General features: G+C 31.3%; 1 protein-coding gene across 6 annotated transcripts in view; it reads right to left on the bottom strand.

Moving 5' to 3' along the window:
* Positions 1-513: 513 nt before the first annotated feature.
* LOC148617017 (protein turtle homolog A-like) overlaps positions 514-16,785 on the bottom strand; it is a 133,831-nt gene continuing 117,559 nt past the window's right edge. For 4 of the 6 annotated variants that reach the window (XM_088584273.1, XM_088584272.1, XM_088584274.1 and 1 more), the window contains 6 exons: positions 16,146-16,226; positions 15,149-15,439; positions 14,574-14,615; positions 11,413-11,553; positions 10,354-10,414; positions 514-7,561 (listed from right to left, as the gene is read on the bottom strand). In XM_088584273.1, coding sequence (XP_088440399.1) covers positions 5,926-7,561; positions 10,354-10,414; positions 11,413-11,553; positions 14,574-14,615; positions 15,149-15,439; positions 16,146-16,226 — 2,252 coding nt within the window. In that variant the 3' untranslated portion in view covers positions 514-5,925. Of the gene's footprint in view, positions 7,562-9,992; positions 10,032-10,353; positions 10,415-11,412; positions 11,554-14,573; positions 14,616-15,148; positions 15,440-16,145; positions 16,227-16,785 lie in introns of all 6 variants that reach the window. The other 2 variants (XM_088584277.1, XM_088584275.1) reach the window with 2 other exon arrangements.

Raw genomic sequence — 16,785 nt, 5'->3', positions numbered from 1 at the left:
GATCTGAGGGGTTTTGACATGTATGTTTCTGATTTTTCCCATTTTGCCTGATTCTTACAAACACTTATACTTAAGCTCTGACTGGCACGTGAAAATTGTATTTTTTGCCTGTCTATTGGAAGGTGCAGTTTTAACTCAATACTATATATCACTGTTTATTGTCCATCTTGTTGCATGCTTACTCAAAAACGTATTTGCCCCAAAGATATTTTGCCACTTTGCCACCTACTATCAAGTATGCAACCCCAATAGCATACTATTGCTGCTCCAGCATTAAACCTCAACAATCAATCAACCACAGGAGCTTGCTCCCACTATCAAATATGCAGTCCCACTAGTATATAACCTGTATACTATTGGTTGAGTATAGGTTATACACTAGTGGGGTTGCATATTTGATAGTGGGAAGCAAGCCTCAGTGGTGTTGGTATTAACTATGATACTATCCTTCCACACACTTGTAAGGACTAGACCAAACTATAATGCTGCCAGAACATAAAAATAAACTGCAGACAGGGAAAATATATTTTATTACAAAAATCATTCATACAACAAATATTCCTATTTCACTATCAAGCAACAGTTATTCACAAACACTTAAAACAAAGAAAGTCGTAATTACTCGGCAAATTCCACTAAATTCCGTGGCAAAGCAGGAAAAAGTCAAGTGGTTACGAGCAAAAACAGACATGTAAATCTTGTTCACATTACAGTCCCTATGAAAACTTCATGTATTGAAAAAACTAACAAGTTTCTAATTCTATAACCGGACTTATCTAAATAAATCGTTACATTTTGTTGGATGGTCCATGGATAGTATATGTATTTGTTTCTATGCAATCAATTCCAGAATATATTTAGTGTTTAAGGAATAGAGATGTTAACTGCTTAGAAACAAGTGTGTGTGTTACTATTACGTTCATTTAGCAACGATCAAGCATAAAAAACTATGCTATCACATTACGAGAAAATAAACAAAAGTATAGGGGTCCATTTGATTTTAAAAGGGGTGGGGATCAAATAAAAATTATTTTTAATGACTTTTTCACTCTGCCGAAATATGCTAGTCCTGCTTTCTTTTTACAACTGGACCTTTCCCAATAAAAATTTAATGGTTGCTCGAGATCCAATATTGATAAATAATTTTGTCATCTTACTATACACAATTTTGATATCAAAGCAGTTGGTTAACCTAGTCACAATGACCTCAGATTAAGTGAGAACTATACCAGCATCAAATACGCAAAATGACCCCTTCCATTAGAAACAACGCTCCAAAACAACATGTATACTGCTAGGGACATTGGTATTGCTTCGATTAAAAAAAAAAACATTATGCTAGTGCTGCTGCTGAATTTTTTTTTTTGAAGTAAAATAAGGTGCTAAAGGGCGGATCCAGGAATTCAGGTTAAAGGGACTAAATAGAATTATAGGCTGAGTGAGGCGTGGCAAGAACATTTGGGGGGGGGGGGGTAAAATTGTTAAAATAAAGATTTCATGCAATGAAATTATGTTTATTCCAAATTTCTGGGCCCAGATTGGGTCCTTCCCCTCCACACTAGGTGCTTAGTCACATCTATCATGATCAATAAACATTACAAAACAATTCATTCTATAGCACTTTAGGTTCAAGAAAAACACTATAAGTTGTCACTAAAAATGGAAGAACCAAATAACAAAGGGTAAACAGATACATCTTCAATTTATGTACAAATTCAATGCATACATGTGAACCACTTTTTTAAAATATTCAACTTCCGTCTCTTAAAATCTTTTCAACATACAAACATCATTTACAGCACACACACAGTACCAATATCAGTATAATGCTAATATTAGCAAAAAATCAGTCAAATGTCTTCACAACCTCAATGCTTATACACAGAAGGCTCTGATGATATGATGAAATATGCATAAATCAATATATTACACTATCATAAAAAAACAATGCTTAATCACACAAATCAATAAACAGTGATTAATCACAAAAATCACTTAACAATGATTAATAATAAAAATCATTTTGACAACTATGATTCAATTAGTGTTCTAATCATGATAAAACAACATTCAGAGAATAATATGCATGGCTAGGAAGCAATGTTTTAATCACTTTTTAACAACAGGAAGATTTACATTTCAAGTTTTATCAGTATGATCTAAGAATAATTGGCATGGCATTTCCCCTTATTTACAACAGATTTAAGTCAAAAACTCTACATAATACAAACCTGAAGTTCTTGTAGTTTACAAAACCTTTAACTCTGTAAGGAGGTAGACCTAGGGTAAGGGACACAACTCTTAAAAATCATTCAAACGTTTGTATTCAGCATTTTACATCAACCCTATGTAAGCATCTAATTAACTTGGATTCATTTTATTCTGCTTCAAACAAAAGCTTGAGAGGCTTTGGTAAGATTGAATATAATACAAACATATCACTGATTTCATGAGTTATGTCCCTTACCCTAGGTCTACCTCCTTAAACAACACATGATTTAATAATGTTGAAACCAAATACAATAACATTGACAAAGTAGCTTAAGAAGGTAAACCTAGGTAAGAGACACAATAATGTTAACAAAGAAGCTTAAGGGAAGAAGTCGAAACAAAAATAATGTCAAAATTTTTATTTGATTGTTATGAGAAATTAAAAAAAAAACAAATTATAGTAGAAACAGCTCAGTTTCATTAAAGAAACTCTAAAAATGCAACAACTACCTTCCTCTACTTCACCGAAAAGCAAAGATTAGAAGATACAATCTAATCAGTAACAACTACTAAAAATTCAACAATTACAAGACAAAAATATGAAGTCTTCACAAAAATTTGGAGATTCTGTATAATATTTTGTCGCTGAAGGAAGCCATTTCTATCTTGCCTTTAAAAATAGAAAGTATAAGTAGCCATTAAAAGTAAACATTGAAATGGTAATTTAAATAATTAAATAGATTTTATTAAAATAATGCCAAATAAAACTGGAGCATGAAAAATATGTTTTTAAATATTAAAAAGAAAAAAAAAACAATAAAACCATAATTATACAAGTTTATTCAATATAAAAAAATAAGCATGAATAATTTTCAACATTTTATCAAACTGCACAACAAAAAAATGATGTAGACAGTTCAACATGTAAACTTGTGTCATTTAAGAATTTTTGTACGAATTTGACCTCTGCAAAAATTGAAGTGAGGGTAGAATGAATTAGTTTCACACTTTTCATGTGTGTCAACATCAATGTGTATTGTAGACTGGATTAAATGATAAATGAACAAAAATAAGTGAAAGCCAATCGATATAAATAAAATGTGGAGGTATTCAAATCAGGACGGAGACTGATGTATTTAAATAATGATTTATTGGTACTTGGTGTTGTTACAGCTCATACAATGATGATGTTCAGGGGATCATGTTGGTCTTCTTTTGATTAAATTACAATCACCAGATGAACTTCCTTATGTAGTTGACTGGAAAATCAAGAAGGCAATTGGAATTTTTTATCGATATCTATTGAATTGCCTGATAAAAAGTTTAAATCTCCACCTCAAATACTCAATCAGTGACCTTAGGAAGGTCACAAGGTGATTGCTATTTTATCAAGGGACAACCAACTCAATCACATGCATATCATCAATGTATGGGCTGTAAATTAAATTATACCTGTTAAAGATCAAGATTGGAGAAAATTACTATCAAGCATTAGACAGAGTTGTTCATTTTCATTCAATTACTTTTGGCTTGATTTAATCAATATGCAATGTACAAAATAATCATAACTGGTAAAGTTATGTTCAAATTTTTGTTATCATTTTATATGGTTTGGCAAAATTTTAGCATTGTGTGGAGTTTTTATTTCATAAATAATAAATATGTATTGTAAATTCTTTATTAAAAGTAAACATATTTGTAGGCACTACATTGATTTTTGCTGGTTTTCAATCAACAGAGAAAAAATTGTGCTTAGTTGTCTACTGTGAAAGTGACTTGAATTAATAAATAGTGAAAAAAAAATACTTCCATTACAGTATCTGTATTTTCAGCAAAGAATCATGAATTGACCTACTCATAAAATCCATATAACTGGTACCCTTTGAAGTGGTAATTTTTTCCTAAATTAATATAGAACAAAAGCTTTAACAGATAAGATAGTTAGACCAATGGAGTAGATACAATGTACCTTACCCCAAAGGTCTCGCTATTCAATAAAAACACATTATAGGGTATTAAACAATTCACATTTTATACATTCTATAAATAGAATTTTTGAGACAGAGGACAATTGCATTTAAAAAAAATACACAGGTGTAATGTAGATACTTTAACATACAGTAAATTAAGAAATAATTGCAAAAAATTAACAAAAAATGGCATTACCATAACTATGAAATCTCACATACCAAATTTATTATTTAAATGAAGAAAGTTTATCCTCCCTTTTTTGTTGTAACAATATACCTTCTAACAATAAATGGACACAGTAATTTCTGAATTTACATTATTCAAACAGCTAAAAATTATCACTCAAAATACATAAAATGCTGATTTTTGTATATATAATAAAAACAATAAAAATATCAAATTTGTTCAATATGGCATTCAAAGAATAAAATACAATTAGAAATAATAATAAATTAAAATGGTAAGAAAATACTTTCAATTCACCACTACACAGAAAAAATTATTTCACATGATTTTCACATGAATTTCACATGATTTCACCTGAATTGAGCAAATAAACTTCATGATAAATTTCACGTTAAATTCAGGTGATTCGAGTCTTCACATGAAATTCACATGAATTGATAACATGAAAGTCATGTTAAGTGAATTTCACATGAAAATCATGTTAATTTCATGTGAAGTTTACATGAATTTCACATGAAGCTCGATTAACATGAACTCCACATGAAAAGTGTTTGCCTGTGTAAGGTGAACTTTTACGGTCCTACTATTAGATTTAGTGAGGGAGGTTCACGTGTCTGACTATAGATTTTTAAGCTTTTTTAATAATATTCTATTTTCTTATATACAATGTTAAAATTAGGAAAGCCATAAGGCTCATTTTTCCATTATCAATCCCGATCAAGGTAAATTTGTTGAAAATTGTATGGCAGCAAAGCTGTTAGCCTACCTTCAGAAATGAATACTCTATAAATGAACATCTTTTTTCAAAAACAATAAAATGGGTAAAATTCGCCAACAGCAAGACATTAAAAACTCAGTTTAATAAAAAAAAAAAATAAGGAATACATAGCTATTTTTTGAAATGGCAATACTAATATGTGATGTTGGCCCAGTAAAAAAAATAATAAAATTGAGATTTTTTCAAATCCTTCCTCAACTAAAATTTCAATCAATCAGTGTCCCGTTTCATACAGTATCTCATAAAGAGATTTTCCTCAAATCCTTCATCAACTCAAATAATTTTAACCAAACCAATGATAACTTGATATTAAAAATTTGAGGAAAACCATATATTTCAATTATCTATTGAAACCCAGGCCAGAAAAGCTTGAAAGCTTGAAACTAAATATCTGAATAAAACTAAAGGCTTTGAGGAAATTCTCAACTTGAGATTTTTTTTTTTTTATAAAACCCAAGCCTGACATAGCTGAACTGATTGAAAATGTCATGATAAGGATGTGACAACCATAAACAAACTAAAATATTGGAATTTTTTTTTTTACAAAAAATAGCCTGTCTCTATTTATTGAGAGCCCTTGTGATATAAATTAACAATGTAGAAATTGACAACAAATATACTGATAGGCTTGGCCTCATAACATGCAACAAATGAAAATCATTTATAGTACAAAATGTCCAAAGGTAATGACCAAGGTTGTAAAACATCACGGAGACCCAGAAAAATGACCCCTGACCTTAAAAACATAAAACCTTAGTCATGACCTTTGACCTTGAATATCAAAGCATTTCGCTGTCAACAAAGTGATGATGCTGATAAAGTTCTGCCTGCTGGCGTTGATATTGATGATATTCCTGTCGTAACTTCTCAAATCTTTGTTCAGAATTCTCGTACTTGCTTTGCTTTGATGGTTTAGGATAGAGATCATTTAAGAAATCAGAAGTGCTGAGGCCACTTTCTATTGCACTCAAAAGCTCATCCCCTCCTGGGTAAGCCAAAAGTGTGTCATAGTCTGGAGTATCAAATTCATAATTGTCGTCTGCTGAAGTATCACGATGTAAACTATGATCATGAAATGGCGCTGAATCTTGACTATAGTCTTGTGGTGTTAATAAAGAACTATATGACAGACTTGGACGTGGCACTCGAGACCCTGAGGTTGAACCTGTACCTTGAGAGGTATTTTTACTGCCAATTCCACTACTTAAAGAGTCAGGAGTAGGGTCATCCCGGAATGAACGAGAGTCTGGATAATGCCTACTACGAAAACTTCCTCTTGGAATATTTGGAATTGGTTCACTGTTGTAACTATACGATCTTCCATATCTGTCAAAATCTGTAGGCCTCATGGCCTCACTATCTGAATTATATGCTCCTCTTTGCCTAGGAGGATCATATCTATCAAAATCAGGGGCAGAGTTTCTACTGGCAGACCTAGCCTTCCGTTGTCTAGGCCCACGTCTAAGTTTATCTACAGTGCCTTGCAAATGGTCCCGAGTGTAGGTCCTAGGTTCATCTGAAGTATTGTTTGGCTGAACCCTAGCTACTTGTTTTTGAGGTGAATAACCTAATGAGTGAGAAAGACGATCATCATAAAATTTTTGCCTGTTTTGATCTGGATAGGATGGGAATGAATGCCATGGTCGTTGCTGTGGAATGTTTTGATATGTATGTTCAGGTGAAGGATAAACTGAGCTGATATCATGAAATGGCGGGTCAGGGAGAATAGGATCATCTGTAAGATAAGTTTGATTTGAAGCTGGCTTCATTGAACTATGACGAGGAAAACCTGATTTTTGCTCATAAGGAATGTGAGGTGAAAATACATCATCCTCCATATAAGATGGCTGATCCCTAGAGTATGATCGATGAAAGTCACCATTTTCATACAAAGGATCTTGAAATCTTTTGATGGGTGTTGGGCTGTAACCAACAGGAAGAGGGGGACGCAATGGCAAAAACCCATTGTCATCAGAATTAGAATCATCAATATCCTGTCGCCTACTGACAGACTGTTTCTTTGGTCGATAATCTTCTTGTTCAGCAAAGCCATGACTTGTATAAGGCGACCTTGATGAACTATGCCTTACCACTGAAAGGCTTGGATTATCAGGGTAGCTGATATTTCTTAAACTTTCTGGGTACCATCCACTTTCAAATGAATCAAGATTGTCAAAACGTCTGTAACTATCACTTGATCGATCAGGTTTATGATAGCTCAAACCAGAATCATAAAATGATCTTGATTTTGAATGGCTGCCATCAATAAAATAGTTTTCTGGTTGTAAATCTTCCTTTCTGTAGAGTTCCCTGTTGGCATCAGGTACTATAAATACACCACTCCCTGTCTGGTACCCCCTTATAGTGTCTGTTCGGCTACCCGAGAGTGAATGGTTCCGTTTTGGCGTATCTTCCCTGAAATGACATATAAATAACATTGTTACAACTGAGCTAGTCCTTTAATCAGGAATTATCTTTCATGATTCAATTGCAATGTTTTAACTTACAATATATGCTTGTACAGTTGTACTTGAATAAACAAATACTTTATTAGCAGCAATATTGATATGCAAATGAATGTACCTTCTGAAACATTAAACCACTCTTTGTGAATCTTTGAAAAAAATATGATTTCACTGAAATATTAGGTTCCAACATTTTTGTTGTCAGCAGTGTTTATTCTCTCATTAATCTTTGCTAGATTAAGGAGGTAGACCTAGGGTAAGGGACACAACTCTTACAAGTCATTGGAACCTTTGTATTCAGCATTTTACATTAATCTCATGTAAGCATTAAAGTAACTTGGACTGATTTCTTCTGTTTCAAATGAAAGCTTGATAGGCTAAAGTGAATTTGAATATGATTCAAACATATTGCTGAATTCCTGATTTATGTCCCTTACCCTAGATCTACGGCCTTAATTAACATAATCATCATCATTGATATTCCTTGTGAAAGACAATGATTTTTTCATGACTTAAAAAAATGACCTGGTAGAAATATATATCAAAGTTTGATGTCAATATATGTCTTTAAAATCAAAACATTTATTTATCAACAAACATAGAAAAGACAATCTTGGAGTTTATTTATTTTTAAGTAGCAGTCTTTCTAAAAATCAGACAGCAGGTGATTCATACATGTCACAAACCCACCAAATTCAGTTTTATTTCTTGTTCAGTAACAGTTACTGATCACATAACGAGTCTTAGCTTTTCATTTGGTTGTTGCGCTATTGAGATAAAAATTACATAGATTGTACAAGAAATTTGCACTTTAAAAGAGTTATCGTTCTTGAATTGACTTCAGTTGGTTGATTTTTGTGGGAGAAGAATGTATGATATTTCGAAAATTGCAGATCTGAATGCAGAATAGATTGTTGTTATGTGAAAGTATAACCTAGGTAGATTGAAAAAACATAAGATTTTTTGTTTTTTTTACCATGAATCACTTTACCATTGGCAGTGTCTGAATTTTATGTGGACTGGTACTTAAGTTGCCCATAATGATCAAGAAAAATACTACATAAGGAGAAACATTCCCCAGGATCTAAATTTCATAATTCCATAAAATCTTTAAACAAACTATATGGACCAGTATATGAGGAAGGAATACTACAAAACTGCTTTGAAATTATACAGAAATTAAAAAGATGATAAAGAAGAAATTTCATGAAAAAAAAACAAGATCTTAGAAGTAAAAAAAAACCTACAACATATTCTACTGACTTTGTTGAAATCTGTTACAAGAAATGTATGTGCCATTTAATACATGCTTTGTGTTAACAAATATTAGCAAAATTTAGTGTTGAAATATGTAGCAAATTAAAAACATAAATAAAAAAAAATTACGAGGATATAACAGTAATAAATTCATTCTATTTTCAACAGGGATACAAAGCTTCATTACAAGAATACTATTAAATATCTAGTTTTTTTTTTAAGTAAGAGTTACTGTACTTATATTGGGCAAGTTGTTAGCACTGTACATCTTCATATCTATAACCCTCCAACATAAGGGGGAGACACAAACGAAACCAATGAAAAATTTAGAATCTCCCACATAAAAATATAAGATTTGTGGGAAGTTTTTGGTTGAAATTACTATAATTTCTGTGAAAAATACTTAATAATTGAATGCTTACATAAAAAAATTATCTCCCACACCAACTGTTCCAAAGGTATGTACATGTGTAAAGCAAAAAATTTTTAATGGAACCCTTCCTGAACATTGAGAGAGTTCAGAGTTCCTAAGTTCCAAATTTTCAAAGTAAATAAGGGTCACACTTCTTGAAAACAGGAACTTGAAACATTATTAAAGCTTTAGACGAAAATGTGAATTTTTTGTTCGTGATATATAGATGAACTTTCTTGCATAATTAATAATATTGTCAAAAAGATAGTATCCCTACATACCATTACCCATCAAAAAGGGACTATAAAACACAGGAAAAGATTCCGCATCTTTTTAAACTAGAGTATTACAAGATTTTAAGGAACTCAGAAATTAAATAAATTAAAACCACTTGATGAATGCTTCAAAAAAAAAATAAAATCGTTGTCTACAAGTAATGCATATATTCAAGAGTTACTTTATCAAAAGAACACATTTGTATGCAAGCAAAAAAAAAAACCAAAAACAATAAAGCAGAGAAAGTTAAGAGTAACCATTTTATAAACATTTAATTTTAACTGAGGTAGACAAAATTTGTTTTTGCAATAAGACATTTATTAAAGATCTTAAGAGAAATCAGTTTTAACAACATCCAAAACTGATCAAAATAAAAACAAAAACAACATGCAGAATAAAACAAAGTGTGGAGGATTGTGGGTAAAATCTATATCACCTGGTTTTTCCACTCCGCTGCCATGGCAACAAGAAGATCCTTCATTATTGTAACAATCATTTTGTTTTGAATTGAACTGAACCTCGTTTGTGATTTGTATAAATGCAGTTGTATTTTACCCAAAAAATTATGCATTAAAAATCAAACTTTTTGGATCTTACTATTATCCATTAAAAATATGCACTGTGATTTGTTTTGGCAGTGAGTGAGACATTTTACATTATTACAGAATAGTTAAGTAAACTTTATGAATGAGAGAAAGCTGGCAAGTTATCTAAAATCTTCAGAGATTCATAAAGCGCTCAAAGTGTGCAAATTATCTCCCCTATCGCAGCACTAATTAACTATTAATAAGACCTACATCCTCTGTGGGACTGTGGTTCTTTCCATATCTTCTGCTGTTCCCATATACTTTACATTACCTACAAAACAAGATATATATAGTGAAACCCTGCTTAACTAAAACCAAACACTGACTAATCCAAAAAAAACCTGTCTAAACCATACACTGAATGATGAAATAATCTGTTTTGACCAGAAACTATCTAAAATCCCTTTATATATACTGAAATGTATTTTAAACCTTGATAAACTGAACACCTGTCTAAAATTAACCAATTGTGAGGGTGGGTGGGCATGCCAGGGAAAATGGGTTTTTTGACATTTTTCACTGGATGTGGTGCTCATCAAGGGTAAGACAGTGTCCAAAAAGCATTTTTTTCCAAAGCTTGTTCTGTCTGATGATCACTTAAGCCAAAACATGTTCACTACAGTTGTAAGTGGAAGGTCAGTGGTCCCCAGAGGGATCATTCATGAGAAAAAATGAGGATTTTTTGCAATTTCTGTCTTCAGATTGGCTTGAAACAAGATGTGGTTAGTATATGGGGTTGACATGTTGGGAGTGGTGAGAAACATCATTATTCTATAGAAACCAGGTGAAATGAAGCACTATGGGTTCATTCTGCTGTTGTCAGAGGCCAAAAATTAAGCCCCTACCCCTAAAAAAAATCTAAACTTTTTGTGGCCTTCTTAACTCATGACCTCATGTTCAGCTGTAAAGTCCCTAATTTTGATAAAACTCTGTATAAGACAGCCCCATTTTAAAGCACATTTTTGAACATGTCATGTTCATTATATCATATATTTTAACTATACTTTGAGTATGGTCTGTGAAGGGGTGTGATATAGGGTATGTGATATTGGTTTAGAGGTGTGATATAGGGTATGCGATATAGGTCTAGAGGTGTGATATAGGGTATGCGATATTGGTCTAGAAGGGTGATATAGGGTATGCGATATTGGTCTAGAGGTGTGATATAGGGTATGCGATATAGGGTAGACGATATGCAGGGTTTAAACAATAATAATGCATTTGCAAAATAGTTATATTTTATTCTAAATATATGATATAAACTGTTACCATATTTATCAGCTCTGGACCTGTCTTTCTTCCTACTACAGATGATACCAATGATGGCAAGAAGAACAGCAACCAGTAAAAACAAGAGGCCCCCTACAATACCTCCAATCTCAGCCTCGGACAGAAAGACTCCTTTGGACTCTGTGAAATATGAGAAGAATCTTTAATTATTACGCATGAAAAATTTCATTACGCCTTAAAGAATTTTTGCATTTATTGACTTATTCTGTATTAACTAAAAATCATAAAATTTCAAATCAGTAATTTTAAAGATGAGGAATGTGATTTGTATTGTTCACATGCCAAAATTTTGTCAGACAATATAGTGACTCAAAGAATTAAAAAGAAGTTAAAACATTTAGAAATTCAGTAGAGTGGTTTGTTTTAATTATTATTGTATATTGCTATAAAAAATCACTAGTTACAATGTTATGGTACGTCTATAATCCAGCTAGTATTAGCAGCTTTGTGAATAGAAATGAATATGTTCGATGGAAAGTGCATATGTAGCAACCATAACCCTAAGTAACTGGTATGTCCCAGTCTTTTACTGATTTGCCCTGGTCATTATCCTGGTCATTACTAGCATTAGTGTTGTCTCTCATTACTGAAAGTCCAGACAAAAAAACTTACAAAAGTAACCATAATATTTTCTATAATTTATTGGAAAGGAGTAATCAGGAGAACAAAGTATCTAGTGGTAATCAAAAGAATATTGTCCAGGAACATATACAAGACATGGAATACAGACATACACAACAAAGAACATAAAAGAACTATAATAACACATACAAAATAACTAAAGTAAATGAGCAACTCAGACTCCACTGAAAACTGTGAGCATGGACCAGGTGTATCGGTAGGGTAAGCATCTTCTGCTTTTCTAGAAATTAATCTATCTACAGCATCAAATTAATAATCTTTTTTTTTCCTTAAAAAATATGATCATGTTCTATCCAGCAACTACAATTATCATTTATAGCATTGTATGTGTCAGTGTAATTTATCTTTTGAAGTAAAAAAAAACCAATATAATTTATTAATGATAAAGATTTACAGTAAAGCATACATTTAATTAATAAAATATATAAAAATTCTGAATCTTAAAACCAGAGAATGTTATTACAAGCCAATGTTTTGTGCAAATACAAGTCAAAATGGTTTACAGCCAGTAATATAAGTAACTTCAGGAAATAGAGTTGGCCTTACCTTTATGCAATAACAATCAATTGATGAAATTTTTAAGGCATTTATCTGGACAATTTACAAGGAGTTTCAAATTTTCTATCAAACTTAGCTTAAAATAAAATCATAGAATATATCCTTGTCAATTGTCCAGTTAACTATCTAAAGAGGTGTATCTAGAAATGATTTGACCCAGTGTTGATCTACTAAATTCTCTGAAGTTAGCCATATTAATCGCTGTAAATATGTAAAATAATAGAGAATATGATAATGCTTATTCCATAACTAGATGTAATTTTATCTTATTCAAAATAAGTCTTAAATGTTTCCCCTTTCATTATGTTGTATGACTGAAGGTTTCTTCAGGGTCGACATTGAACATCATTTGTCTGAAAAAATCCCTAATAAACAGTTGAGCTAAAACCAATGATACACAGGCCCCACCTGTATACAACCAACAGTGTCACACATGAAAATCATATGAAGTACAACATATGATTATCATATGAAATGGGCTTGATATGATTTAACACATGTTTCAGCTTACATACATGTATTTTTACAAACATATGATAAACACATCTTAACAAGCCAATATCAACAGGACAACTGATTTGAAAGAGCGAATAATCAAAATATGATCACTTGTGCCAAGAATGCATTAAGATTTAAACAAGTTTCACACTTGTTAAATCCAGGCATCCTTCAGCACTCATGATTATATTTTGGTTATTCACGATAACCAATTGATTATCCTATTTATTCTATAGATTTTCAATATTATTGGTTGCTATTTTCAACATCGATTTTAAATTTTGTTAATGACAGATTGATATTCATGTTGTAATATTTTGGTGGGAGAAAGTCATAGTGAAGTGAAATTACTGAATTTATTTCAGTATGAATTATCAAAAATTTTTAAAAGGAAAAATTTTGTATATCATTGCTATCTATATAATATTTATGTAAGTATGATCACCATATGAATCAAGCTACTTATGATTTTCATATGTGGCACTTTTAACTGTGTATTTTGCATGTAAAATGACAAAAACTCTAAAAAGTCATAGAATTACATGTAGTGGGACACATGGACAAAAAATCATCCTTCAAAAGATGGGTCGGAAAAAGATATCACTTGCCGCTTCAGATGATCATGAATTTCCAAATTGTTTTAACTCATATAATCCTAACAGCAACCTCCTATTCTATACACAGGCAAATATTTTTCACGTGAAATTCATGTTAATCGAGCTTCACATGAAATTCATGTGAAATTCACATGAAATTAACATGATTTTTATGTGAAATTCACTTAACACGAATTTCATGTGAACTTTTCATGTGAATTTCACGTGAAGGCTCCATTCACCCAAATTTAACTTGAAGACTCCATTCACCCGAATTTCATGCGAACTCTGCCACTTAGTTTATTTGCTCAATTCAGGTGAAAATCATGTGAATTCAGGTGCAAATCATGTGAAATAATTTTGCCTGTGTATTCTATATTTTCAAGACCTCCTACATACAGACAAAACTCAAAAGGGAAATATCAGTTAAGAGTTATTTCTAATTAGAGTGATATGCAAGTGTGATGTTGTCAGTTTAATGTTTGTATGCTACCATTATAACATATTCATTTAAAAAATAGGAGTTATTATTTCGAATAATTTCAAGATAAATAAAAGAAATAAAAATAGTAAAAAATAAATAACCAAAAACAAAAACAAATCAATGCATTAAAAAGTTTCAAACCTTAAAAAAATAGAAAACAATGTAGAAGAAAAAATGAACATACAAGGATTTAAAAACATCCCATAAATTATAAATATTCTAAAAACTTAAATACACAATTAATTTTAATATTTATTTTCATCCATGCAGGACTTTAAAAGTGAAATGAAAGCATGATGAATGAACTGAATATAGATGTTGATTGAGGGCAGAATAAAAGAAAACCACAAAAGCATTGTTACCCTCGCTATAGTCCACTGATGCTGTTGATCTCTTAAACAAGTCTGGAAATTACATTTGAACAAAATAATACACGATTTTTCTAATCGCCTTTTAAAGTATCAAAAAAATATTAAGTTGTAAACTTCTAAAAATAGGCAATTTCAGTTTGCATAATGTTCAGGTAAATTACTGATTACATGTATAATACATGTAATAATATTTTTAATAGGGCAGCAACTCAATATTAATCCAAGTAAAAGTTAACTTTTTACGAATTTAAGAAATTCAGATAAAGATGAACATTAATGATAAATGTGCCAAGTTTCATGACCTTATGACTTATCTGTCATAATTTTTTTAACCAATTTTAAACTTGTGACAAGTTAATACATAATTTAAACTAACAGATGAACTGACAGATACACAGACCAAATAAAATCTATTTCAATCAATACTTTGTTCTCAGGAATAAAATGTCTAGACTAGTCATGTGAGTAAAGTGAATTTCAAATTCAATCTATCCTAATTTAGTTGTGTACAGATGTGAAGACAAAGAACACTTAATTTAATTTTAAACATCTAATTCCATACTAACCATCAGGTGTCTTGACAGCAGCTTCCTTGCTCGGCATGCTATACGAAAGAGAGCTGTATGCATAGACTCTAAATCGATATGTTGTGGAGGGGACAACCCCACTTTTCATGAAAAATGATGTTTCTGGAGCAATCACTTGATCCTGCAATGGCTTCCAAATGTTACCCGTTGTTTTCTCTATGACGTAGTAAAGGATGACTGGGGTAGAGTTCAAGGGAGACAACCATGATATTCGAATACCTCCATTTTCATAATGAGCTGTGGCATTTCTTGGAGAAGCAGGCATCGGACCTAAAAAAAAGATTGAAAATTGAAAGATCCATTAAGAAAAAATATTTTAAAATTTTTGGACAAAATAAGTGGTTTGGTAAATTGTCTTTTATATAGGCTTAAGAGGGGTACCTAACATCTTCTCTAAAATTTATTTGGCTCCTTTAAATTTTCTTGAAATTTTATTCAGTGTTTGGCTTTGATAAAAGCAAATTATACAAATTTAAAAAAAAAATTAACCACACACTTCATGGGAATAATTTTAATGAACACATAGCAGCTTCATCAACAGAACTTTTGATCACTAAGATGCTTTCAGTTTGATATTAGAATTTCACAAAATAAAATGTTTTGCTGAATTTTATTTCCCTCAGGTGTACCCCCTTAGTTCTTACAGTACTGAAATAAAAATTTTAAAAAATTGATGAAATCTTTACTTTTCACAAGTTCTACCCCAAAAATTGTCTTGCCCCTATTTGTTTGGCCTTACTTCTATGTAACCCCTTCTTACCTGAAGTCCTGGATCTGTTCATGAAAATTGTAAGTAAATTACAGTTAATAAAAATTATGGTATAATACTGTATACTAGGAAATTTGCTTTCATAAAAGCAACAATTTTACAACTATTTACAGAGCAAATTGCAACAAAATTTGCCATCTACGAAAATTACCCACTACACAGTAGATTTGCCATTGACGACAATAATAATACAAAATAGGTACCTACCTATACGCTTGGTTATAGTAGGAATGTATGTATCCCCTGAAGGAACTGTTGGTAAAACTGTTGGATAACTGGTCGCCTCACCTGTGAATACAGGTAAAAAATAGTCAAATGAATGAGATAAGATTGTGAATCAGTTTTTTTACCATGAATAATAAAGCATATTGAGGTCTAGATTTCATGACCTTTACTTATGGATGTAAAAAATCTTACATTTTTTTCCTTGTTGTTTTATAATCTGACACTTCACAAAGCAATATTAACTTTATAAATGTCGAAATTTTGATATCATATCAAACCAAATTATAGAAGAAATGGCACTGCTCAACATACCTTTCTACGAATATCTTTAATTAGCAATTACATTGAAATATATTGAAAACTTTGTAAATAAAACAGCTTTTATTTATTATAACCTGACTTCTATATTAAAACGAATTCAATATGATGCAACATGTAACCAAATCCCTTATTACTTGAATTCTTCCTAATTTATTAAGTGTCAGTATTTGTAAGAATCAGGCAAAATAAGAAAAATCAGAAACATGCATGTCAAAAACCCACCAATCTGACAATATAATTTCACTCAACGATGCTTTCTCTATTTGAAAAGATCATTATTTGATCTCTGCATCACCAGCTT

This window comes from Perna viridis, chromosome 5 (assembly GCF_037379345.1).
Source record: "Perna viridis isolate PV_CMFRI_1.1 ecotype Kerala chromosome 5, ASM3737934v1, whole genome shotgun sequence".
NCBI lineage: Eukaryota > Metazoa > Mollusca > Bivalvia > Mytilida > Mytilidae > Perna > Perna viridis.
Note: the sequence above shows the minus strand (reverse complement) of the source record. Positions and strands in the feature narration are given on the sequence as shown.